Consider the following 27,228-nt stretch of genomic DNA (forward strand, 5'->3'; position numbering starts at 1 on the left):
CTATTTACAGTGTATGCACTTTGTGATCTGAATGGGACACGTTCTTATCGACAGGCATGTTAGCCCTCTGCCCTATGATGAGTCAAAACTTCCTCTACCAGATAAAGCGCTGGTTTCTCTCCAGTAAGAACATTAATCACCAGAGTTATCGTGACATTTTTATTGATGCTTTATTGATTCTTGAAAATTGCTGGGACAAGGAGCGTGGCATCTGGTGCTTTTAAAACAATAAACATGGCGCCCCTATTCAAGTCAGCGCCTGGTGCGGTGTCCTCGATCGAACCGCCCTAGAGCCAGCCCTGTCTACTACATTAGCCTAACATTATTATTCATGAACACCAGCTGAGAGGTTTAAGTGAGAAGGAACGAATAAAGATAAGGTAAATTAAATAAGATGTATATTAAAAGTAAAAACAACATAGAAAGTGTCACTGTTTCACTATCAAATAATGACTGAAACCAATATCCATTGGTTTCAGTCTTCATTTAGCATTCAAGTGGAAATTGGGCATGGGACTGGTGCTGTGTCAGAAGCTGCATATGATTTTGCATTGCATTAAATTGATGGACATGCTTGAACTGATATGACCTGTTGGTTGTTAATCCTAGCTAATTTCACGCAATTACTGTTAGCTCCCCTGCACTGTTAGCGAAATGGACCAACCACATGCAAATGAGCCGCGATCCTGCTATATATAATAGGGGCACTATCTTCTGCTGGTTCACCGTCCCTTGAGAAAGTGAGCGACCCTGCACTGGTTTAATCCTGCTTGCCTGTTCAAGCAAAGTACCTACATCTGGTCCTATCCACACAATTTAAGGCAACTCAGAAAAAAGTGATATTCTGCATGTAGTATTTTAAAAATAATATATAATCAGTTTGACCCAGAAGCTAATTTTGCTTGTTAAAATCAGGAGAATGTGCGTTAAGCACCATCATTCAGATTTTCTATCTTCTACAAAGTCACAGTATTGTGTTTGCCCTCTCTATACATATACTACCATATGTCACAACAGTCCCTTTACTTAACAAATGCAGAAAGTTGGCACTTAATCAAAATTTGTTTTTGCATTACGTAACAATAACAGTGCTTTTGTAGTTCAACGGATTTACACTATAATTTGTAGCTCGTTTGGAGTGTGTTTCTATTTAAAGTGCCTTGAAGCAGTTCGCTTGCTGATTACATTATCTTTATGTAAAACTATAAATGTTTCGACTTTGTTACCTGAGGGATTGATTTTTGTAAGCAGAAAAAGTACTGGAAATGTTTGTAAAATACGTTATTAAATCATAAGTAACTTCCAAGAGGAATATCCTAGAAAATGACTAGAGGTCTGATTCAAAATTGGGTGGTAACAGGACATTCTTTGGTGCAAGTACTATATCGCTTGGAGATTTCACTCTTGCCCTCCACTATGGCAATAGGATGGTGGAGGAAATTCTGCTGGTCGATTTTCTTCTGGGATTAGCAAGTCAGCTACAGATCAGAGGTCTGTGTGCTACCTTTCAAATTTGACCTACCCTCTGGCCTCCTCCCTCAATAAGATATTGTCTTATGCATTTTTATTTCTGGAAATTTTTTATTTTTTTCTGTTATACATTAGAGTCCTCAGTACAACAATAGAACTGCAAGACTTAAAAATGTGAATAAACTTCCACGGTTATATAACATTGGTGTGAATAAGAGACACACACATAATTCCATCCTCCGCATTTCACCTCCTCTTTTGTTTGGCGATAGAGAGCTAAGGGCCTCCGCAGCCATATATGCACGTCCCCCTGTATGTTGTCCAAAAACATGGTGTACGTTAGGAATATTGCATTTTCCCATATATACTCTCGGTAACCTCCGGTCTAGAGGTGGGCCTCCTATGATATCTGATTCCTCCCTATGCTTAGAGATCTGCTTAACCACTGCAGTTCCTTATTGAGTCTGTTCCAGGTTTTCACCACCATGGCAGATTTGGGTGGTGCAATGCACATTACAGGCCCCTTTATAGTATGTGTAAATTGCCGCTTCACCCCACTGCATGGGTATCCATTCTTAATATGAGTTCTTGCAAAGGGGCATAGACACATTCTTTCACTGTGTATAGTTGGGTAGCCTCACGTTATTATTTAACATTTATCATTTGTGCATCACCAAGTAGAGTGTCTTGAGTTTATCCTATTTAAATCTTTTTCTCTCCATCACACTTTAGAATTATAAAAGTTTGCAAAATGTTTGCATTCCTAACTGCTGAATGTGTACAGTAAATTTACAGGTATTTACATTTTGTTGTGTGTTACAAATAAATGATTCTGTAGCCTTTCCATTCACACTCCCCGTCTTACAGCAAGATTTTCACATAATTCACTTTACTTTCTCCGACTTCAAATTAAGAGGAGTTTGTAAACACCAATCCCTATGTTAAAAAACATAAGCAGTAATTTGTCAGAAGATCTAGCCTGACGTTTGACCTCAGTATGTGAAGTGCAACAAGTGTGACAAGACAAATACAGAATTTAAAGTCCTCTTTATTTATAGCTTGGACTTTCCCGATCCACCAAAAATCTTCTCATGACCTACCAGTGGATCACAACCCACAGTTTGGGAAACACTGCTTTAGGCGGTTCAAGGTTATCTATATAGATCAAGTGATAGATTCTGTGTTCCACGTCCACCCTTTGATTTGACCATCCCTCTGTATCACTTCCATCAGTGACTCAATTGCCAGGACGAACAGCCTCTGGACAGAGGGCGTCTATGCCTTTTCCCTCTTTCATCATTCTTAGGAGCTGTGTTTAGGGTATTCTCTTAAATGATAATGATTGAACCAAGTATGGATACCTCATAGTCATGTTAGAGGTATTTTGATGAAGGTTAGTGGAGAAGTGTGGCTCAATGGTTAGAGCGGCAGACCCTGATGCAGAGGCCTGGCCCGGGACCAGGGTTCAATTCCCCGCCTCGGTGGGTCTTGGGCTCAAAAATTCCACGGACCTGATAATTCTCTGATTGTTGGAGAAGTGTGGCGCAGCGGCCTCAGTATCCGACTCCAGAACTCCGGCCTCACGGTTCGATCCCCGGCACTGGTGGCAGCTCAGCTCAGCAGCATGTGACTCCGGGCAATAGCTTACTTAATCTCCCTGGCGGCCCTCAGCGCCTTGAAGCCCTTAAGGGGGTGATATGTTTGCGCTTTACAAATAGGAATTGTGGAGTTCTTTTTTTATTTTTTGTTCACAAATCCATTTACTGCCTCTGTCCTCTGCATAGCATTCTGGATTGGTGTAATCTGCTGATTGAGGTATAGGGTGTGAATTTGTGACAGCATATTTCTTTAATTAGAACATGTTTTATTATACTTAATTGCTGTTTGCGTTCATCTTGGGCTGTTATCAGATTGTTGTTGTATTTAGTTGGAAAAACACTAAGAAATGCATTGGTTAAAGTAAATTAAACCTCAAAGAGCATCCGCTGTGTGCAACCTTTTTATGTTTTGCCTATGCAGTGCTTGCGCTGTCTCTTCGAGACATGTATTCAGGATATGGACATGAAGCTCTCCCCACTTTCCACCCATCTTTTTAATTGGCTCCTGTCACTTTCCTTTGTAAATGGTGGCTTTTCATTGGTCAGTAGGCTTAGTAGCCTTATCTCTTCTCGTAACCTCCATGAGGACACCCCCGTTACATGTGTTGTTACTCGGTACGCTTTAATTGCAACCTCAGAGCAGTATTTTGTTACATGGCTTCCTCCTGTCCACTGTTGCAGGCAGGACACACTCTTCCTGCAAATCTTTTTTTCATATGCGCAGCATGCCTTTGCTGGCATAAAGGCGGGCACGCCTTTCCTTTGTTATTTGCGTCACCGAACGCGGCTGCATGCCTTTTTTTGTTGCTGTTTATTTACTTTTGTTAAACTGCCACCACCCGCGCTTTAGCTTTAAACATCTTCAGCAAAAGCGGGGGTACTGTGACTGCTTCAAAATGAAAGAAATAGAAAAGAAAAATTGCATCTTTTTTCAATTTCTTTACTTTTGAAGCAATTGCGGCACCCGCACTTTAGCTTAAGATGTTTAAAGCTAGAGAGTTGGTGCTGCCATTGAAACAAAAGTAAATAAATAGAATAAAAAGCATGCAGCTGCCATTTTTTCTATTAGTTACAATCGCAGCACCTGCGCTCTAACTTTAAACATCTTAAGCTACTGCGCGGGTGCTGCGATTGCTTCAGAAGTAAAGAAATGTTTTTGTCTATTTCTCTACTTTTGAAGCAGTCGTGGCACCCGTGCTTTACCTTAAGATGTTTAAAGCTAAAGCGCGGATGCTGCAATTAATTTATTTTTGTCTCGCTTGTTTTACAAGGTTGCGCCAGCCTATTGCCTTATTTTGCAGAGGAATATCTTAATACAACTTTGATTGCTGAATTATCTTAATTCCTAGTCACTGGAACTCCCAATGTAATCAAATGCTTTAAAAATATCTAAAGTATATACTGCTGATGGCACTGAGGTTGTAGTGTCTATCATCATGATTAGGGGGTAAGTAAGGTCTCCTAAATGTTTAGTTGGTAAACATCCTTTTTAATATTCATTAAACAAAAAGTGAACTACCTTTTTTTTTTTTCTATTTGCTAACATCCCTCCATAGACCTTATAATCGCAGTTTAAAAGTGAAGTGGTCTACACCCATCACATTTGGCTGGACCCTGGAACCTTTCCTAGTTTTGGTATAAGTGTTACTATAGCATGTGACAATGTCCCTGGCACTATGTCTTGTAAAAATATACTTAAATAGTTTTGCCAGTATTGGGAATACCAGATCCAAGAGAACTTTTATACCTCTCCAAGGATATGCCTTCTGTGCATGCAGCCTTACTAATTTTTAGTTTTCCAATAGCCTGAAATGCCACTTCTAAATCAATTCAAAATTCCAATGTATCCTTTTGCTGTATGCCAGCCTAAGGAGATTGGGTGTATTATGCTAGTTAATAACCTGGGGCCTGTCTCCTAATACATATTCTGTATATATCTCTTTAAAGTAATATAAGAAAACTTTCTATATCCTCCAACGTTTCTCCACTGTCTTATTTATGATTGGGTCGTATACATTTTTAATACAATTCCTTTTCGTATCAATTTTAACATTCCATGTTAACAATGACCAAAGCTTTTTCCTAGTTAGAACTGTTGTGCCTAACTTGTCTCCCACTTCTTTTTGTTTATTTCGTGTACTTTGCATTTTAGTGTTATCTGTACGCTCTTAAATTTTTTAAAGTTCTTGAGCTGATTGGTCAGATCCTAGCTGACAAGTTGCCAACTTGGTTTGTGACTCCAAAAAAGTTTTCTCTCTAATTCATCTCACTCTGTTTTGTACTTTGTAGATACTCTTATTGACTGTTGCATAAAGATTCTCTTTTTATTTCAATGCTTTAAATGAATTCCACATCACACCCAGCTAAACTGTGTCCATGTTATTAATAAAATATTCACCGGCTTGGTTTAGCACATAATTTGTTAATTATTGTCATTAAGAGTTTTCTGTCTAAAGTTCAGCTTCTTTTTGGTCCGGTCAAGTCACTTTTTAATGTCAGTAAAACTTCTGGATTGTCAGAAAGAAGAATTTGGTAGATGCATTAAATCTTTGACTAAATCTGCCAGTCCACCATGAATTAATAAGTAATCTAATCATGAGATATTCATGTGTTTATTTTTTTATTTTTTAGTGATGTGCATTTTCTCAAAATATCTATAAAATGTAGCTTTATTGTTCGATTCCAAAAAAGGATTTTAGTTTGGTTATGTTTCTTTAGGGTGCTGTTGAGGAACGATCTAACTTTTCATGTAATAATATGTTAAAATCGCTAGAAATAGTATAAGGGCCCGGTGATTCCAATAGAGAGACATCTGACACACCTCAGGCACATCCACACTTGGGCCATAAAAGCTTTTAATAATATTGAATGTAAATGCTGTTCGTTATTGTGTACTTTTGGATTTTGTGTTTTGTTTTAATTAGATTATTTAGTATTTGTTAACTCTGTTTTTTTATGTTTGCATCTTGGAATCTTATTCTAACAATTACCAACCCAGTTTGATCACTGGATACCGATTTAATTTTTATATACCATAAGAGACTGATTGATCAGAATAGGAAGGAAAGAGTAGTACCTCTGAAGTGTTTTTGGCATGCAGTGCATTTTACTTATGATTGATTTTCAGTCAATAATTAAATGCTTATTTTACTGCTGAAAGTCTTTTTTATTTTGCCTCCATCTCCAGGGAATTGTTACCTAATGTATGTCTTCTGAATTTCCATCTATCTAATCTTCTCCTATGTTTCCAGATAAAGTGTTGCTGCGAGAGATTCAGTCGGTAACTCTCTATGGAGATCGCTATACCAATTCCCGACGTTCTTCTCCCATTCCTCAACTAACATGCACTGGTGGCACAGCAGGCTGCTCTTCGTACATTCCGCAGGTTGTGCAGTGCCAGAACAAGGGCTGGGATGGCATTGATGTGCAGGTAAGGGGGTTTTAATCACAACATGTGAAATACGTTTTTTCATGCAGGCATTTGTCCTGAATTTATCTTAGTTGTGCAGACGTGCTCAGGAAGACATTTTGCTGGGGTAGTAATCTCTGTGCTTACAGCTCTCTATTCTGTTGCAGTTTATTTGTCTATCAGTAGGGAAGGTATTTGATTTCTGTTGAACAAGCAGACCTGACTTTTAATCCGAGGTTTCCCACTTTAACAAATGGTCAAAATAGGTAAATCAATATCCTCATTTGTCTCGATTCTCTTAATTTTTATACTGAGATGCGCTCAGAAACCGGTTTAAACAGCGTCTGTTTTTTATAACCTCCTTCATCGCTTTACCTGTCACTATGCTTGTCTTTTGTTCCCAGTGCAATAGCTAGTCACAAAGACATGGCATCAGCCAGCATTTCTTTTACTGAATTGTCCCTGGTATTGAGCACAGCCCAACTGTGATGCTTCTTTATGACTTGGTTATCCTCTTCTTGCTCAAAGGCCTTTGGAATATTACCCAAAGAGACCCTCGCCATGCCAGACTGTATAAATAGTCCTCACCCACTCTTGCAACCTTTTTATTCTTCTCCATTACCACACAACTCTCTAAAATAAATCTTTTTTTTAAAAAACGTATTTTATTAAACCAGCACAGAGCCATTTCTCTTCCTCACTATTATTTGGCTAAACTCAATGAGCACACTCCCCTGGAGAAAAGTAGGGAGTTCTCGCAGTTCCATGGCTGTAAATGTTTTTTGGGGGGGGAATTTTTTTTTGTATTTTGCTTAAAGCACTCCTATTACTAGAAGGTTTGGAATTTTCAGATGATGTCTTCACTTCCATGCTGTTTAACTTGTCTTTGACATTTGACACTGCTGACCTTGTGCTCGTTTTGGGCAGCTGCAACTGTTGGGTTTCAATGTCCTTAGCTGGCTTTTTTTTTTTTTTTGCAATATTTCTTTATTAGCAATTTCAAATGATCATCAGAAAGCCTCTACCCCTTCACCTATGCTCTGGGGCACTCATAAAGCTACTTGACCTTGGAGATAAAATTCCGTCTCAGGCAAAATCTGTCAAGCATTCTGAAAAGAGAGCCCCATTTAATGCAGTTGAATGTTTTTTCTGCGTCAAGAGATGCCTATTGCATCTTCATTCAATTCTCTAATATCTAATAGATGGTGGGCGAGTGTCTGAGGGTGGTTTCTGGACAATTGGTCTGGTACTAAACCCACCTGAAAGGGTTGAACAGGAGCGTGATTAATTTTCATAGCCTAGGCGCTAAGATCTTTGCACATCTCTTGACAAGGACTTTGACGAGGTAAATGGGCTTGTAACTGGCGCACTGAAGAGAATCTATCACCTCCCTCTGGGGAGGAGAGAAATTACCCCTTTAATTTGAATATGTTCAAAGTAGCCAGAGGTATGAGCATCCTTAAAGAACTCTTCCAGTATGAGGACTACTAATTTTTATTTAAGATTTATAAAACATTGCTGCCAAGCCATCCTCAATTGGGGATTTACATATGGCTAGATCAGATATTGCCTCTGTGTGCTGGTCAGTTATAAATTTACCATCTGATAGAGATCTCAATTCTTAGCGGTAATAGGATTCCTTCTATCTTGATGTGATGGAAAACCAGCCACTCATTAAACACTCTGAGGTTTATATCAGGACGTTGACCCCTGTCTCGTTTCACCACAAAGAAGAAGTTGCTGATGAAGCTCCGAGGATGTGGGGTTGTAGAAATGATAGCTCCCTTTGGAAGGATTCCGGACACTTTTGCATATACCAAAACGGCCTCCACGTCAGAAAACCGCATGGGTTGAGGGGGCGCGAGGTTGGACCGGAGAGCCGCAGAACTCTATGTGGAAGTCCTGGATGGTCTGAACAACCCACGTGTTGGAGGTCCCCATCCTCCATATGTGGGCAAAACCTGCCAATCTGCCCCCTAGTCTTGCCTGGGAAGAAGGGAGAACACTCGCCCTGTGAGGAGCCTTGGGATTGGCTACCTCGATATCCACCTCTGGAACCTCTGTGGCGGGGGTATCCTAGAGTAGTTTAGAAGCCTCCAAACCTGGTCTGGTCCTACCACTGTCCTTGTTTTGAGGTTTGATCTCTGGAAGGAACTTAGTGATGAAAGCGTATGGCCGAGCGCCCCTCTAACGTGGTCCCCAAAGAGACCCACTTGCGCCATCTGCCCGGCCTCTGAAGTGGCCAGATCTCTTAGCTTGGGATCAATCTTGATCAGCGAGGACCGACGCCTCTCTGTAGAGAGAGCACAATTAGCGTTGCCTAGAAAGATGGATGCCATTTAGGCCCAGCCAAAAAGGGTGTCAGGGGAGATGAGGGACCCCAAGGCCTTGGTGTCCTTTGCCATGTCTAGAATGTTCACCCAGGGATTGACTAAGTTAAGAAATGTATTTTGGCACAAATGCCATGAGCGGCCGATCCCTTTCTTGGGGTCTTGGATATATTTGGCTAGGAAGGTAGCAATCCTGGGGTCAATTTCAGGTGTGAGTGCAACCTTGCCCTCCAAGGATGGGCTGGGGCACTCTGCCTTAAGGCGATTGCACACCTCTTTGTCTAAGGGTTTGTGTAGCCTCTCAGCCACTCATGTGGCCACCTTCTCTGCCAGTGCTCAGTCTGATGATCTCAGGTACAGTAGATCATCTGGGTTCAGCATTTCCGACCCTTGGACCTGGATGTCTTTGTAGTCGGTGGAAGACTTGAGGTCTGAGTACTGGCACCAGGGTCTATCTGGCTCTATATCCCCATTAGAACCCGTGGGGGAGTCATTGCCATCTAGGGGCACCAGTGAGATGGGGGAATTCACCACGTTGAAGGCGATTGTAGCAGGGTCTCCAGCCGGTGGCAAAGTCCAATCATGAAAGGGTGGTATTGTCAAGGAATGCGCTTTTGAGTCTATCAAAGGCATCTAGGGCGATATATGGGTCCCTGGTGCGCTTCCCCTTGGACTTATGAACGACTGCCTGCCCTAGAGGTAAAGGGGCTGAAGTCCCTTCTAAGTTCTCCCTCTGGTCGAGGGATTAAAGCATCTCTCCGCCATTGCTTAAAGCTTCTGCTCTTAGGGTGCTACCGCTTCGGAGACTGTGTTACAAATTAGGGCGTCAATAACATCGCACTGGTTGTCCAATAGGTAGGTAGGAGACGCACTACTCTCCATAAACGAGTCCTGAGACTGTTCCATAGTAGGGGAAATTATAGTTGGCGTGGGTGTTCCAGGTATACAGTTAGGCAGTGCCTAAAGGCTAATAAGGGTTAAAGCCCAGGGATATAAGATTCCCTTTTAAGGTCGAGCCTCGGCAGTGCATGTGCTTCTCTGCCCAGCATGCTGTATTAGAGTATGGACTTGAAGATCCTCCCACTCTCTGCCCATATTTTTCATTGGCTTGTGTCATTGTCCTTTGTAAATGCTGGCTTCTGGTTCATTAATAGGCTTGTTATTCCCTCCTTAGTACCGCCTTGTCTTCATTTGTAACCTCCCATAAGAACTGGCCCTTTTACTTCTGTTGTTACACGGTACGTCTTACTTAGTCTATAAGCACGATTTGCTGTAATGAGTTTCTTCTACTGCAGACACGACATTCTTTCCTGCAGCATTCAGCGCACCATGTGCACTTTCACTTTCTAAGCAGCCCGGTACAATGGCAGCCACTTCTTTGAAATGAAATAGGTCTCACAATTACAAGAGTTTGAGCTATTGGCATTGTAAGTGACAATGCCTTTTATTTATATGTTAATTATCAAAACGGATAAATAAATGGCATAGTAATTTACAATGCCAATACTTAAACTCTTGCAAATGAGAGACCTTTTGCATTGCAAATGCTTGTTTATATTTGCTAGGGACAATTTCCACCTCTGTGGAAGCAAAATGCCTGGTTCGGTGTCCCAACTGGGCAGTGAGCGTGCTGTGCTCAAGGAAGGCCTTTAAAACTAATAGGGCGGACAGGGCCTCCAACAAAGACCTCTTGTTCGGGTATCAGTGACCATTTAGGCAAAGCAAAAGGAGGATCACTAGAGCATTTTGGTGCCCATCTGGTAATACAGACCCATTAGAAGGGGTGTGACACTCCAGGCAGCGGTGTAAAACACTTGCACGGCCTGTCGCTTTGCTCCGATGTAATTTTTAAAATAATCAAAGCCTGCGTGCTGGCCATGTCAAGACACATGTCCGGAAAAGGCGAGCAGCGTGCGGGTGCCCTCTAGTGGTCAGAAGGCCGCACAGCATTCAGAGAGCTTAAGCGGCAGCGTCAGGAGCACAAAGGCATTACTGCGGCTGCTCAGTACCTGCTATTAGGAGGCATAGACACACATGAAAATATGAGCAATATGGCCATAATATGTCAAATACGTCCATAAATAATACCGCAGTATGACCCGAAGGCCGAAGTACTTCACTGAAGGCTGCTGGAGCAGCAAGGAAAGCGAGAGAAAGAAAGAGAGTCAACTATGAAGGGACTCTGGTGTGCTGATTGGATGGACTTTATTTTCTGTTTTTTCCCTCCGGTTCATGGGATTTGAAGTTTTTCATGAGTTGAACATGGCTTCTGTTAAAATAAAGTGAAGACAATTGAGCTTAATCCTCGCCTCTTGTCATAACATAGTCATATCAGCTATCGAACTAAAGTCCAGGACTGGAAACGGTATCAATGATGCGAGGTGATCATCCTAGGTAGACCATTTCTGCCTGCTCCCGCAGAAAAACAGACCAAATAGCTCAGTGTGTTTTGAGGTTACTGCAACAGAAGTTTGATCAGAATCTAAACATGGGATTGGACCTGTAAACCAGAAAACGTTGCTTTTTTCTTTTACAAGGCTCGTAAAATGTGGCACCGAGGAAGTGTTACTTTAGAAGACCATTGAACCTATTTGTTGGGACAAAGCACTAGCCTTTTCAAATGGCTGTTTTTGTTCATGCTCATTCATTATAATTAAACTATATATTTAGAATAAAATGTAAGACTAAAAAGTGAGAGAGGAACACAGTTGCAGCAAAAACTTACAGGAGATAAGGAACTTTATACTTGCTGAGATATTGAATTTATTGAGTACCTAAGAAGCATCAAACGCCTATTCTACAAAAGCAGAAGTTACAACAGATATTCAGTTCATAATGCCAGCCGTAAAGTGCCTCAAATATGTAAGAAACGTTAATAGGCTAATTCTACAGATGCATCCCAATTGTTAAGTGGGTGAGCTTAGGCATGTGTAAGTGAATGCGTCCACCTGAGTCATTGTATAATTTGTGATATTTTCAACACGTGGACCTAACCTTTGGGTGCAGTGAAGTGCTGTGCATACCAGGTGAAGAACATGTAAATTACCAGCATGAGATAGCAGGAAGATGATGATGCTTCTTGATGCATAACTCAAAAATCTTAAAGAAAGTCCCATATACTACAAAGTTGCTCAGGAACTATACAGTGATGTATAGCACAATGTAGAGGGGCTACAGGGGCGAGTTTGTGGCATGCAATCAATGGAGCGAGAAAATGAGGGTGTGATGTGGGAGACATATATTTAAGAAACAAACTTGGGCAAGATACAGTAAGCAAAGGTATGCAGGCATGCAACATGTAAACTGACCAACAGCAGGCAATTCAATTACATACATCAAATGACTTGAATTACTGCTTATGCTGTTGTCACAAAAATATTTTTAAGGTTTTATATATAACATTTAAAAGTATGAAATCTTAACTTCGATAAAAAAACATGATTTTAGTTCCTTCAGTGAGCCCAGAATGGAGGGAGAATTATCAGTCAGCAGGACATAATTGATTTCTCAAAAGACCACGGCGTTGAATGTGGCACAGAACTTAAAAGTCAGCATGTATATCTTATCCTCCCATAGATTTACAGCGGATGCCTGGCACTTTAGACCAACACGCTCACATGATCTTTGAAGCAAACGCTGTGTGAGGAATTTTGAAACTTCTAGTGTGCAAAGCCCCATCCTAAATAGTTAATTGTATTATTAGTAAAGCAGATGCAGTAGTAATAGGGTCTAAAGATTTGCATGTTTTCTGCACCCCATTTTGTTACTCAACCGATGACCTATGGGCTATTGTTCTTGCTTGCATTAGGACCCATTTATTTATTTTAGTTATTTATTTATTTGCTAGTGCCAACGAGACCAGAACGGATGATTGAGCACTTGATAGTAGAATCGTTACCATACTAAAGATGTTACAGTGTACTAGGGTTAGAAAGCAGGTTACAGGATGCAAAATATTTTCTGGTGAGAAAGACAGTTCTTGTAGTGCTTCCTCGGACATCGAACTGGAAAAAAAGGTAGCGGGAGGGTATCCAGGCATATAGTCTTACGTTTGCTAGGTGGAAACTACCCATCGGCTTAGAGATGCCATCTCTCCTGTCCAGGCTCACAGCCAAGATGTCAGAAACCAAGTAATCCCACCAGGGGTCCAGTGGCGTTGTTTCTGCTTACCCTACAGTTCCAGGCTGACTGTGTGACCTCAATAATTTTTGTGGCTTTGAAATATGTGCCTTCCTTACTTATCTTAAGAATTCCATATAGTGCTTGTAATGGTACCTCGTGACTCCTTTCTATTTAACATCACACTTTTTTGATGTCAGTTGGACTCTCAACGTGTGCTTTAAATACCCATCTGTATGAAATGATGCCAAATGTATTTCCAGTTCATGTAAAGCAATGAGTTTGTTAAAATATTATTTGTTTAAGATAGTGGCATTTAATACACATTTCTATTTCTGTATTTTCAGTGGGAGTGTAAAGCAGACATGGACAATTCATATCGCTTTGGAAAGATTGAAGTGAGCTGTGAAGGCTTTGACTATCCGAATGACCCGTATGTGTTACGTGGCTCTTGTGGTCTGGAGTATAGATTGGACCTGACTGAGGAAGGCCAGAGGAAAAGCAAGAGCAGCTATGGGGGTGGAGGCAGCAGCTTTGGCTCTGGGTACTCCAGTTCTAAGAATTCCCCAATTTCTTCAGAGGGAGGCGGAGCTATTGTCATTCTAATATTTCTTGCCATCGCCTTTGGTATCTATAAGATGTTTCTGAGTGGCGGGCAGCAGCCACAGCAGCCATTCGCTGATGGCACTGGACATCAGAACGCGTATGGTCCGAGTTATCAGGGCCCACCACCACCAGGATTTTCACCCGATTACACAGGTGCACCTCCAACTGGATTTGCAACTGGTTCACCACCACCGGGATTCAAATCCGATTTCACAGGTACTCCTCCTCCAGAATACGCATCTGATTTCACAGCTTCTCCTCCTCCAGAATACCCATCTGATTTCACAGGTATACCATCCCCAGGATCCAAGTCTGATTTCAAAGAACAGTCGTAACAATACTTATAGGACTCTTGCACTCATGAAACAACTGGAGGCGTTCTTGCCTGCAGAACATCTTGCTTCAGCAATATGGCATTTCAAAACAGAGTATGACTGCTGAGGATGTGATAAATGTATTTTTGGGGCTTATAGGGGATGCCAGGATTCAATTAAAATCACAACCCCACAAATGGAAATACATTTACACTCCCCACCACTCGTGTGCTTGTTACCCAGGCAGCATGTTCCATCAACCACTAGACATACTCTGGGTATATGGCGGAGCATATCCTGGAGCTTTGCAGCTCACCTGTTTAAAATAAAATATGTATAGCTTTATAAACAAACACTGTAGAGATGGTTAATGACCTTCTGACATTATTCATTAAAAAATCCCTTAAGATTCGGTGGAACTTAAAACTGTAAGCATTCTTCTTCCCTTTCTGGAGAGACCACAATTTTAAGTTGAAACAATGAGCTGTCGCGTTTCATCTTCACCTTAGGTCCAGAGGCAACTGCTGCGTACCTGTGAAATTAAAGCAAAATACAGGACTACTCAATAACTATATTCACCAAAAAGAAGCCCCCCCCCATTTAATTGTATATCCTTATTAACATTGCTTGGTGAGGCTCCCATTTAATGAAAGCCATTTTGTATACGCTGTGACGTTTAATTAAACATGTTTACTCATTTACACCCATTTAATATTTAAGATGGCCGTTGGGACTGCCGTCTGTTTTTTCTCTTACCCGAAGTGTAGGCTCCAGAAGATTACTATGTAGTCCGTGGTTCAGAGTGCCACTAATTTTTGAAATACCATGCTTACGTTTATCTGTAGGGGATTTGCTTTAACATCTCAATCATAGTGCCCAATCTCCACCTTCATACCACCTTTTTCACCAAGCAGTGACTCCGCAAACCAAACTTGTTGTGCTTAGCTCTCTTCATCCAAATATGTACTGCCAACACTACCTTAAGATTAGGTGAGAAGTCATTTAAAGCGCTTAGATGGAGCACAGACAATTGGGGAACTTGTTTACAAATGTGGAATACCTATTTTCGTATGTGTTTTTTCTAGTCGAGATGCTATTAGGACCAGCTTTAAAGAAGCAGTCTGACTAATTACCACTAGCAGTTAGGCTGTGCGCACACTTTTATATTCATAAAGTTACTCCATACTACAGCAGCATGCTTCAAACCTAGTGATGATGAGAGTCCCTAGCTATTTACCACCCGGTGCAATGACTCCAGTAGGGAGCTGAGCATATGGCTAAGCCTGGTTTGCATTGGTGCATGCTGTAACGTGGAGCTCGGTCACCCCCATCATGTGAAGGATGCCTTTAGATGTGTACCTGGAAATGCCTGTTGTCCATTCTTGCAGGCAATCACAAACATTAACCCTTAACTTCTCCCTCATCTCTTTAAACTCATACACGTTGACATAACTTTATGCAGCATCTACAATAATCGTGACGACAGAGGTCAGCAAACTGCTTAGCAGCGTTTTTATACCTTTAGGCTAAGGGAGATTTTCGGTTACACATACAGTTTTCACTGTTTGTTGCACGATTACTTGTAGTGTGATTGTGCCACATAAAAATAAGTTTCTCTGATTTTCCTTTAACATTAATTATGTGGCACAAGGGCAGCATGCATTCCTTTGGCTTCACGTAAAAAAACGAGCCATTTAAATGTTAAGAAGGCCACAAACGTGGCACCGTTTTGTGCGGTTAATGTGTTGATTATGCCCATATAATTTCGTGTTTATTTTGGACCTTTAACTAACTGTATCACATAATTTCCTGTCAAAAATCTCATCCTAATTTGGCTGACGGCACCATAATCACAGCAAATTGTGCATTTATTTTGGGGCACGTTGACTATGCGCCTTTCTGCACTAGATTATCTAAAAGGTGACCTCTGTCAGAAGAACACAGTTGTAGCGAATGTCGGGCCAGACAAAACCAGATTGAAGGAACAATAGATATTTTTTTGGTATATGATTTGGAAAATATGGTTAAATCAACAGTTTTTACTTAAAAAAAAAACGTTAAGGTTAGAATTGTTTAGGAGTGTACAAATAGTTTTCTGAGTTGGACCTTTAATTCTTGCCTCTGAAATGGCATGAACGTCGCCTCTGCTCCCCTCATATGCAATAGCCATTTTTGGAAACCTATTATGATTGTGTTCAGGACATGATCATGATTATTTAATAATTGATTGCAGCGATTGTTTGCATTTTGTTTTGCTGTTCCGTTTCACATACATCTATCCGGATACATTTCCCCCAAGTAGTCGGCTTCCTGTCTCATTAATTCAGTCAGATGAGTGGTAAAATTCTTTGTTTGCTCCAATTTCATCAAATCAAAGTTATACATTCATCCACCCCAGGGAAGAATGGAGAGCAATCAGGCGCTTTAATGTTATTTTCTTCTAATTTTGTTTGACTCTAGGGGCATCAGCCGGCTTTGGAGGTTTTGGCAGTGGTGCTGGATTTGGAAATGCTTTCGGCAGCCGTCCACATAATGCAAACTCGGGGCCAGGGTTTTGGACTGGACTTGGAACTGGAGGCGTGCTAGGATACTTGTTTGGAAATCGACGGTAAGAATCATACGTGATCAGTCTTACTTTAAAAAAAAAATCTACTGAAACTCAGAATAAATGATCTCCCCTACTTTCTCTTGATAGTTTTTCCCCCTACCCTTGCCCAATCCCACCATATTTAGAGCCTTTTTCAAAGATCCGTATTTGATATGATCAAAACCTAGCTACAGCTCCAAATTTGAAGCTGTGTGCACACATCGAAAACTTGACACTTCAAGAAACATTAAAAGATTGCTCACTGAGTTAAATACTTACCGCTGACATCTCCTGTGATCCCCAATTCACAAGATAGAGTCCCTACAAAGCCAACTTGGCCCTCCACAATGTCAGCAAATTGAGTACAAATAATTTGGGTAATTGGAACACCAGGTATTTACAGTGGTGTGCTGTGAGGTGCAATATATTATTGAATACGTGGGAGTTAATGGGAAAACTAAATGTAAAATGCAAGTGATACGCTTGATTAGTAAAGGCAAAATACAATCATGGATACAGGCTACATAAGTTCTTAAGTTCCCCCACAGGGAATTTGAAAAACAACATGCACATCAAACGTTTTGTCCCATTGCATATCATTCGACTGGGAGAGGAAAGTCAGTAGCATTCACCAATTATCAATCCCCTGGTTTTGGGGACAATTAATTTGCATACACACACCCTGATGTTTACCTGCATACCCACATCTTAAGGTTTGTAGCCCCCAGAATTCTCTCCAAGACCTCATGAGGCATGGGTTATTTACACCTTTGAGCAAGGCTTCTTTTTTATATCCACATGTGTGCACCTATCGAGACAGCAAAAACAGCATTCTGATTAAATTTGTTTTGCCGTTTATTTTTAGATTCTTGCAAAGACTATCATTTGTCACTTGCACAACTTACCACAAATGCCTTTATGGTGGACGTCCTTAATTTATTTAATGTTGTACATTGAATATTGTTTTGCATTTTAGTTAATAAATTAACCGGATATGATCAGATCCAAGTCATAAGCACTGGATTGTCCCACCCACATGCATGTCCCTGAGCACTTTATAAACATTTTTATGAAAGCATACAGATATGCGTTTGTGCAAAGCTTTTCAGTAAAAAAGTGCACTTAAATAGAGAAAAAACAGTTTTTGCAGCCTATTAGCTGGGAAAAAATGGTCAAATGTTATTTTCCATTTAAAAAAAGACCCAGTTAAACCAATAGGTCAGTCCATTAGCAAAAAGTGGCTACAAATAACTATCATAAACCCTTTTTTAAAAATGCAACAATAAAGATACGAGGAAATCACCGATGTTTTCGGTGAAAACGTCGAATGGAAGGATGTCACCGAGGATATCGACACCGGGCAAGTCACAGCCTTCAGCCCAAAACCGTAATCACTGAGTCAGAGGATATGGATCCACAACTGCCTAAAGTCAAATAACACGGCATACTTGCAGTGAGTACCACTTTCCAACATGGCACTGACTGCCCTTCTGGGGGTAGGGCTTCAAGCCCTCATTCTGAGATCTTGGGCCGCCACTGCTTTTCAGCCATGGCTGGCAAAGATCGAAAACTTCTGAGCCGACTTCGGATTTTGTTTTGGCATAGTTAAGACCCCAAAACCAAACTTTTCTCGATGCAATACCTTCTTCGACGTTCACCGGTGGGATGAAATCGAGACACAGTTCAGAGCCGGTTTTAACCATCGGCATCAAACTGCTTATGGGTCTAGCCATGGTTCATTGACAAAACCTACTACGGAGTTGAAAGGCGCTTTCATGGGGACAACAACTTTGAAGCTGAAACATACATCCTTGTCTAAAGCGACTTCAAGGGCCAAACAGCCTACACAGCTCAGTCGCTTAACAGCAGACTCTGATGTTCAACAACCTGTCCTTGAATGACGCGTTCAGCAGGAGCTGGACTGTTGCAAGCAATGCATATGTATATATGCCAAGAAAGGCAAAATCATCACTAAGCCTCCACCTCAGAATCAGCTGACTCTCCCTCAATAAAGACAGCTTACCTTGAGGGACAGTTAACAATGGAGCCACCACTACCTCCTAAGATAAAGATAAGACATGACGGGGCACCAGCGTGTACCCCGGATACCTACCCACCACCCTCCCCCTCATCCACTGCCACTTCTGCCTCCACCCACCTCTGCCTCCTCCTCCTCCTCCTCCACCACCACCTCCACCGTTTCAGGGCTCTTATCATTCATACTATGGGTAGGGGAGCCCCCCTCACCCAGAATTTTGTGAACCCCAGAATCCACAAGATGATCCATGGGATGATTAAGAGGTAGTACTTCAAGTGCCCGATGACCCAGATTTGTACCCCGCAAAGACTTCACCCACTGATAACACCACGTCATATCACAAGGTTATTCAAAAGGCAGCTAACTTTCATAAAGTGGACTTGCGTTCCATTCCGGAGGAAGAGGACTTCTTACTAGAAGTTCTCTCTCATACACAGTGATCCACTCAATTCCTGCCAATGCTTAAACATGTTTAAACCACCACATGAAGTATTCAAAGACCCAGTAACGGCTAGAATTATCACACCAACGGTCGATAAAAGTATAAGCTGTCTCCTTCTTATATTTTACATATATTACATGGCAATTCCCACTCAACTCACGGATGGTACATGCCGCACACAAAAGAACAAATTCCCAGGGCTCCGGGGATGTCCCACCCCAGAAAAAAATAGTAAAAAATATGATGCGGCGGGAAAATGGGTGGTGACCCAATCCGTAGCATAGTGGCGTATTGCAAAATCAGTAGGGCTGTTAGCAAGATACAGTCACACCCAGTGGGAAGGAATGTGGGAGCTTATACATCACCTGCCAGAGCAGAACAGACAAGGGGCACAAGAAATTGTATTAAAGGCGCTGACTGTCCCAAATACCTCTATGAGATGTGCCCTTGGTGTGGCGGGCACTGCATCAGCACCTGATCAACATGCCATTTGATGAAAGCATCTATTCCGCCTCTGGGTTGATCAGATACTGGAGAATATAAAAAAAGATACTGATACTGTCAAAGCAATGGGAGCTTAACTGTTTCCATGCACTAAGGAGAATTACCATTACACACACTTTCGGGGAAATTCCCAAAACACCTCCCAGAAGTGCACATGTCTTATCAGAGGCAGAACAGCACACGCAGCTTACCAGGGTATATTATAGGGATTGCAACTGAGGAAATAACACTGGAGGATGAGGTAGAGGTGGAATGGCTAAATCACCTACCCAAACCCAGCAGTGACTTCCTTATCCTCCCCCACCCTCCGACCACACAACGCCTGTCGGAGAAAGACTACAAGGTTTCCTGCCACAGTGGAACAACATCACTTCAGACCTATGGGTCCTAGCTATTGTGGAACACGGGTACTGCTTAGAGCTCGCTACTACACCGCCAAATATCCCACCATGACCACTCTCCCTTTCCCCTCAACATCAGCAACAGGGGGTCTACCCACTCTATTTTCTGATTCCCAAAAAGGATGTCACTCAGGCCCATCCTAGACCGCCCACCCCTAAAAAAGTACATCAAATCATAACATTTCCATATGGTTACACTACAAGATATCATACCACTACTAAAGGAAGGTCACTTCATGACCACCCTAGACTTGAGGACGCCTACTTTCACATACCAATTCACCCAGCACATCGGCGTTAACTCAAAATTGTGGTAAGTGGCCAACATTATGAATTCAAAATCCTGCCCTTTGGCTTCACCACGGCACCCAGGGTTTTCATAATATGTCTGGTTGTGATCACAGCTTATTTATGAAGGAGCAACGTCCACATCTTCACTTACCTAGATGATTGGTGGATAAATAGTTCAAGTAAACATCACAGTCTTGCTCAGACGTAGCTCTCTTTGGAGCTACTATACAATCTGGGCTTTACCATAAATTTGGCAAAATCCCATCTGCAGCCTCTGCAAAATCAATCCCTTCCAAGGGCTGTACTAAACTCCATTACAATAAAAGCTTATCCACGTCCCAGCTTTTCAGTCCCTGTGGCCTCTTTTTCAGCCAATTCGTCAGATAACGGTACGCGCAGTCATGCGCTTGTTGGGTAGGATATCCTCTTGTATCACCATAGTACCACATGCATCCGCTACAAAAGTGCTTAGCAGAGCAGTGGTCACAAGCAGAAGGTCAATGGGAAGATCTAGTTTTGGTAAAGGCCAGCACACATTACTCTGCAGTGGTGGGGCAGCAAAAATGTGCAACACAGCACTTTAATGGACCCTGTTCCACAAGTGACCGTTATCGCGGATGCATCCCTCACAGGTTGGGGAGCACACCTCCAGAACGTCAGTGTTCAAGGTCTGTGGACTCTCCTACAAAAAACCTCTTCCATAAACTACCTAGAGTTGTTAGTGATTCAGTTGGCACTCAAGACGTTCTTCTGCCACATTCATCACAAGCAGTCCTGATCAGAACAGGCAGTTTGACTGCCATGTATGCTCTTCAGAAATGGGGCACACTTTTGCCTCCAACTGACCATATTAGCACAAAGCATATGGCAGTGGGCGATACACCACAAGGTTCGCTTTCTAGCAGAGTATCTATCGGACCTGCTCAGCAGGATACAGCGACAAGTCCACGAGTTGGAACTCCACCCCCAAATACAACTCCTGTACTTCCCAACATTGGGGTTTCCCAACATAGACCTGTTCCCAACTACAGAAAACACAAAATGCCCAAGCTTCACCTACAGGTTCCCGAACTCACAGTCTAGGGAAAAAGCACTATGGATTAGCTGGACTGAGATATTTGCCTACGCTTTTCCGCCTCTCTCACTACTTGCATACGTGGTGAGGAAACTATGGCAGACCTCCCTTACATTAACATGGCTCCCACGTGTTCCAGGCAACCTTTATTCACAATCCTCCTCGAACTCTCAGTAGTTCCCCAAGAGAAGCTCCCCAACTGGCCGGACCTTCACACACAATACCAGGGAACCTTAAGACCGCCTAACCCTAAATAATTCAATATAGCAATTTTGGCTTGAAATTTTAGCGTTTGTTACCTAAATTTACCCTCTGAGTGCAGGGACATTCTCAGGGAAGCTTTTTTGGGTCCTCTTTAGCTGGTAAGATAGGAGAGTATTGAGGACTTTTATATACCAGTAGTGAAGTAAAACAAGGTATTAACCTCCTGTTGCTTTACTTTATCTTTCCCTCTACTTCACCCCCCTAAGGTTTTTGCTTTGCTTTCTCAAACCAAGCGTTTTGGGAATGGAAGCCTGAATAATACTGATCTTATTCTATAGGAGATTATACAAATTAGCTATGAGGGGGACATACTTTAAGATTTGACTTCCAAAAGACAGTTCAAAGACCGTTCATTGTATCTGTCTAACTGCTGAACGTGTACAAAGATCAAAGCAGAAGAAGCACAACACTCCCCCACACCTCGCCGATGTATTGAGTTTATGTGGCCAGAAGTATGATATATGGGCCAAGATTTTAGTTTTCTGTGTACTCGGATCTCAAAGGATTCATTGTGTAAATGACTATAGGATCTTGGTGGTCAGTAGCTTGGATTCCTTCAAGATGCTATGTCTGCTCAACTAGAGTAGAGCGCTTCGCTAGTTGGAAAATGCTGCTCGGCTGTGCTTGCAGCGGAACTGACATGTAAATATAGCATTATGACGCCGGGATGAAATATGTATTGGATAAGGCCATGCTTCCAATGATCCGCTCCTGAGTAATGGCCATGACAGCCTGTGCAGGAGAGGGACCCCAGAGTGTTAAGGAATCCAAAGCAGACCCTTTAAGAATGGCCACCAGTTATGCATGGTGTATGAAGTTCTGAGCCATTGCCTATATGTTTTCGGGATTTCCAAGTTATATTCTCCGCTGCGCCTTAGTGTAACAGCTACAAGCATGTAGGTCTCCCTCTGACCGTCTGAATAATCTTGAGGACATGCCAGTAGTTAGAGTGAATTCACTGACCACCTTAAAGTTGTGTACTATGGAGTGGTAGGGGAGATGGCGTTTCTTTATTTTGCTTCATATTCTGTTAAGTGAACATTGTCACATGATGCCAGTGGCATAGCACAAAATGATGCCTCACCCTGAGTCTCTCACATCTTACAGATATTCATTGACTCTGGCCTGAATGCCGCCCCCTAACTGAAGATAAGGGGGACTCTGAAAAGTTGTGGATCTCTCTGCCCCCACAGGCTCCTGTGTTAAGCTCCTGCATGATTCATTAACTTTTGTAGGAATAATTCTGAACTATTTTGGAATCGTTTCTTTGCAGTGTTTCAAAGAATTGTGCACATGGTTGTGAATCAAATCTTCACAGTTCTTTATACGTTTCTCTAAAATTCCACAAACTGTACATTTTTCCCCTCTTCGTCTTGCTATTCAATATATTTTCGATGATTTGTAAAATCACAGGGATCAGAATTTCTCTGCGTTGTAAATATTTGCCCCCATCCAGCTTCATTGTAGATTCAACATTTGTGGGCATGGTAGTATTACAGCGGTACTATTGCATTAATATACAACTTAGCGGGGGGAAAGAGTGGTGTGTGGAATGCTTAAATTAATCTCAGCCACTGGTAAATTATCTTTGCTGCATTCCAGTCCATCATTTATTTGCTAACTGTGCCACTCGGACATGGAGCAACCATGTGCAAATCGGCCTCAGTCCTGCCTGGTCTGTTTAGTTGAGCCTCCCCACGTAGGAGGATTATACCTGAATGTGGATCCTTAGTTTACTGACCAATGGACTCCAGCTGCAACTCGCTGATGTGGTCCAATGAGGCCGAAATTGGTCTTACATGTGGTCCTATTTAGAGGGAACCTGGCCGATTAACCTGGAATGACAATTACGAAGTGAGAAACACAGATTTTTATACGCTTGGTCCAGTCCCTGTCTGTTATGCCACAAATAATCTAAAAATAAAAATGGGCTGGCTTGTGATGCAGAGTAATTACTCGTAACAAATTAATTCAAGCATTTCAATCATAACTTTTTTGTGCTAAATGAGTTCTTTTTAGTAGAAGAGGTATGCCCAGGTATGGGTTCTGACCTCACGGTGCAGTAAGACTCAAGCTGCACTTCAGTAATTAGGTCAAACAAGGCCAAAATTATTCTGTGGTTGATTGTCTTCCCTTTCATGGAGACTTGCCCTGGCAGTCCAGACTGTTCCCCACTTCTGGTTTCCATCTGATTTACATATGGCTGGTTCCTCTCTAATCCGATGGGCAGCTCAGAGGACTGGTATGCGCCCAAAAGCAGTTAATAGTAGCTCAGGTAGATTCAGTCATTCTTCCCATCAATATTTGTGCTACTTAAATATGCAAGCTGCTTTACTTTGAGAAATTACAGTCTTTACTTGTATTTTTCATTCAAATATTTAATCTTTTCCCACTTTTTATGTCTGTTACTTAAAAAAAGCCTTGTTTAATGATATGTGATTTAACACAATGTAACTTGCAGTGTAACACAATAATTAATAATCATCTGGTGTCAACAGCCACAGAATCGATGCCCCATCCTTTGTGACTAAATTCAATTTCGCCTGGGGAGAAAAGTGCTACCAAAAATAGGCAACTTTTTTTTCGCAATTAAAACGTCTCCTTTAAATGTTTTTCTCATATTTTTCTTAGATCACAGCCCTACCAGTCACCCTTTTTCAACACAGGAACTGGTGCGCATTCCTCCTTTCCGTCCTTTGGAAATTCAAGTGGTCCCAGCCCTTCACCACCAGCAAGTTCTGGGACAAGAACAGCTTCAGGTAATCTACATTGTTTTAGTCTCATTCGTTTTTTGCCAGTTAAACCACAAGCATGGAGTGTTTTTGGGGTTTAAAAGTAGGATGTAAATGAAATGTCATCTGAAATTATATATCTACTTTATTATGTATTTCAGTTGGCTCTCTTCCTAGTACTCTATTTGTCCAGACAATTTTTTAAATAGTTTTATTTAAAAAAATTCAAATTACCCCCTTACTGCTGAGGCTTTTTCATCCCAGTGTTGAACCCTTTTTTGGCTATTAGGGGTACTTTGTGCTTAGGCCTTGTTATACTCAGAGGTTTCTGGCTGGCTGAGATGCATCGAAGCCAGTCAGAATCCACTGCTCTAGATAGTATGAGTATGATACACTTGTCCGATAATCTGTGCTCACCCTTGGGTAACTTGGCACTGAACTGTTAGGCTTATCCACAGGGCCCAAGTGTGAAGTATTGGCACAACACCACCCTCGCAACAAACTGTGTACACCGCAAAAAGACTCCATACCATATGTATAACAAGCATTTGCAATGCAATAGGTCTTGCATTTATAAGAGTTTGAGCTATTGGCATTGTAAAATTACAATGCCTTTTATTTATGTTTTGGTTTTAAAACAAATAAGAGGCATTGTCATTTACAATGTCAGTAGCATAAACTCGCATAAAAGCAGTGTGCGGCGTGCGGCGTGCAGCAGTGTGCGGCGTGCAGCAGTGTTTCGTGTAGCAGTGTGAGGCATGCAGCACTGTGTGTGGTGTGCAGCGGCGTGCAGCAGTGTGCGGCGTGCAGCAGTGTTTCGTGCAGCATCAGTGTGGCGTGCAGCAGTGTGCGGCGTGCAGCAGTGTGCGGCGTGCAGCAGTGTGAGGCGTGCAGCAGTGTGAGGCGTGCAGCAGTGTGAGGCGTGCAGCAGTGTGAGGTGTGAGGCGTGCAACAGTGTGAGACGTGCAGCAGTGTTTCGTGTAGCAGTATGAGGCGTTCAGCAGTGTGCGGCGTGCAGCAGTGTGTAATGCGTCAGTGTGGCGTGCGGCAGTGTGAGGCATGCAGCAGTGTGTGGCGTTCAGCAGTGTGTGGCGTGCAGCAGTGTGCGGCATGCAGCAGTGTTTTGTGTAGCAGTGTGAGGCATGCAGCACTGTGTGGCGTGCAGCGGCGTGCGGCGTGCAGCAGTGTGCGGCGTGCAGCAGTGTGCTGCGTGCAGCAGTGTCGTGCAGCATGCAGCAGTGAGTAATGCAGCAGTGTGTGGCGTGCAGCAGTGTGTGGTGTAGCATTGTGCAGCAGTGTGTGGCGTGCAGCAGTGTGTGGCATGCAGCAGTGTGTGGCGTGAAGCAGTGTGTGGCGTGCAGCAGTGTGCGGCGTGCAGCAGCATGCAGCAGTGTGCAGTGTGTGGCATGCAGCAGTGTGTGGCGTGCAGCAGTGTTTCGTGCAGCAGTGTGCGGCGTGCAGCAGTGTGTAATGCAGCAGTGTGGCGTGCGGCAGTGTGTGGCTTGCAGCAGTGGGCAGCGTGCAGCAGTTTGTGGCGTGCAGCAGTGTTTCGTGTAGCAGTGTGAGGCATGCAGCAGTGTGAGGCATGCAGCAGTGTGCGGCGTGCAGCAGTGTGCAGCAGTGTGCGGCGTGCAGCAGTGAGTAATGCAGCAGTGAGTAATGCAGCAGTGTGCGGCGTGCAGCAGTGTGTGGCGTGCAGCAGTGTTTCGTGTAGCAGTGTGTGGCGTGCAGCAGTGTGTGGCGTGCAGCAGTGTGTGGCGTGCAGCAGTGTGCGGCGTGCAGCAGTGTGCGGTGTGCAGCAGTGTGGCGTGCAGCGGCATGCAGCAGTGTGTGGCATGCAGCAGTGTGTGGCGTGCAGCAGTGTGTGACGTGCAGCAGTGTTTCATGCAGCAGTGTGTGGCGTGCAGCAGTGTGTGGCGTGCAGCAGTGTGTGGCGTGCAGCAGTGTGTGGCGTGCAGTAGTGTGCAGCAGTGTGCGGCGTGCAGCAGTGTGCGGCATGCAGCAGTGTGTGGTTTGCGGCGTGCAGCAGTGTGTGGCGTGCAGCAGTGTGTGGCGTGCAGTAGTGTGGCGTGCAGCAGTGTGCGGCGTGCAGCAGTGTCGTGCAGCATGAAGCCGTGAGTAATGCAGCAGTGTGCAGCAGTGTGTGGCGTGCAGCAGTGTTTCGTGCAGCAGTGTGCGGCGTGCAGCAGTGTGCGGCATGCAGCAGTATGCGGCGTGCAGCAGTGTGCGGCGTGCAGCGGCATGCAACAGTGTGGCGTGCAGCAGTGTGGCGTGCAGCAGTGTGCGGAGTGCAGCAGTGTGCGCAGCAATGTGAGGCGTGCGGCAGTGTGAGGCGTGCGGCAGTGTGCGGCGTTCAGCAGTGTGCGGCGTGCAGCAGTGTGCGGCGTGCAGCAGTGTGTGACATGCAGCAGTGTTTCGTGTAGCAGTGTGCTGCGTGCGGCAGTGTGCTGCGTGCAGCAGTGTGCTGCGTGCAGCAGTGTCGTGCAGCATGCAGCAGTGAGTAATGCAGCAGCGTGCAGCAGTGTGCGGCGTGCAGCAGTGTGCGGCGTGCAGCGGCATGCCCCAGTGTGTGGCGTGCAGCAGTGTGCGGCGTGCAGCAGTGTGCAGCGTGCAGCAGTGTGCGGCGTGCAGCAGTGTGTGGCGTGCAGCGGCATGCCCCAGTGTGCGGCGTGCAGCAGTGTTTCGTGTAGCAGTGTGCGGCGTGCAGCAGTGTTTCGTGTAGCAGTGTGAGGCGTGCAGCAGTGTTTCGTGTAGCAGTGTGCGGCGTGCAGCAGTGTGCGCAGCAGTGTGTGGCGTGCAGCAGTGTGCGGCGTGCAGCAGCTTGTGGCGTGCAGCAGTGTGTGGCGTGGTTTGTAAACAACAAGAAAAGTGGACATCAAAGGAAGGGTGGGAGGGAACGAGCATATGGGGTGTGAGTTATAACGAAAGTTAATTGTTGTAAGAGGGGATGCAGGAAGTAAGGCCGAGCGCGCGCTGGCGAAAGCAGTCTGCTGCTTTCAAGTCCGATGCCAGATGCCAGCTTCGCGCTTGAATGCCTCACATGCACTG

The 27,228-nt window shown here is 43.4% G+C and overlaps 1 protein-coding gene across 2 annotated transcripts in view; it reads left to right on the plus strand.

Moving 5' to 3' along the window:
* The window catches only part of SARAF (store-operated calcium entry associated regulatory factor), a 41,234-nt gene that overhangs the window by 1,256 nt on the left and 12,750 nt on the right, over positions 1-27,228 (plus strand). The window contains exons 2-5 of one of the 2 annotated variants that reach the window (XM_085641082.1): positions 6,320-6,498; positions 13,274-13,748; positions 16,307-16,454; positions 24,080-24,207. In XM_085641082.1, coding sequence (XP_085497208.1) covers positions 6,320-6,498; positions 13,274-13,748; positions 16,307-16,454; positions 24,080-24,207 — 930 coding nt within the window. Of the gene's footprint in view, positions 1-6,319; positions 6,499-13,273; positions 13,821-16,306; positions 16,455-24,079; positions 24,208-27,228 lie in introns of both variants that reach the window. The other variant, XM_085641081.1, reaches the window with a different exon arrangement.

Source organism: Triturus cristatus, chromosome 2_2 (assembly GCF_964204655.1).
Source record: "Triturus cristatus chromosome 2_2, aTriCri1.1, whole genome shotgun sequence".
Taxonomy (NCBI): domain Eukaryota; kingdom Metazoa; phylum Chordata; class Amphibia; order Caudata; family Salamandridae; genus Triturus; species Triturus cristatus.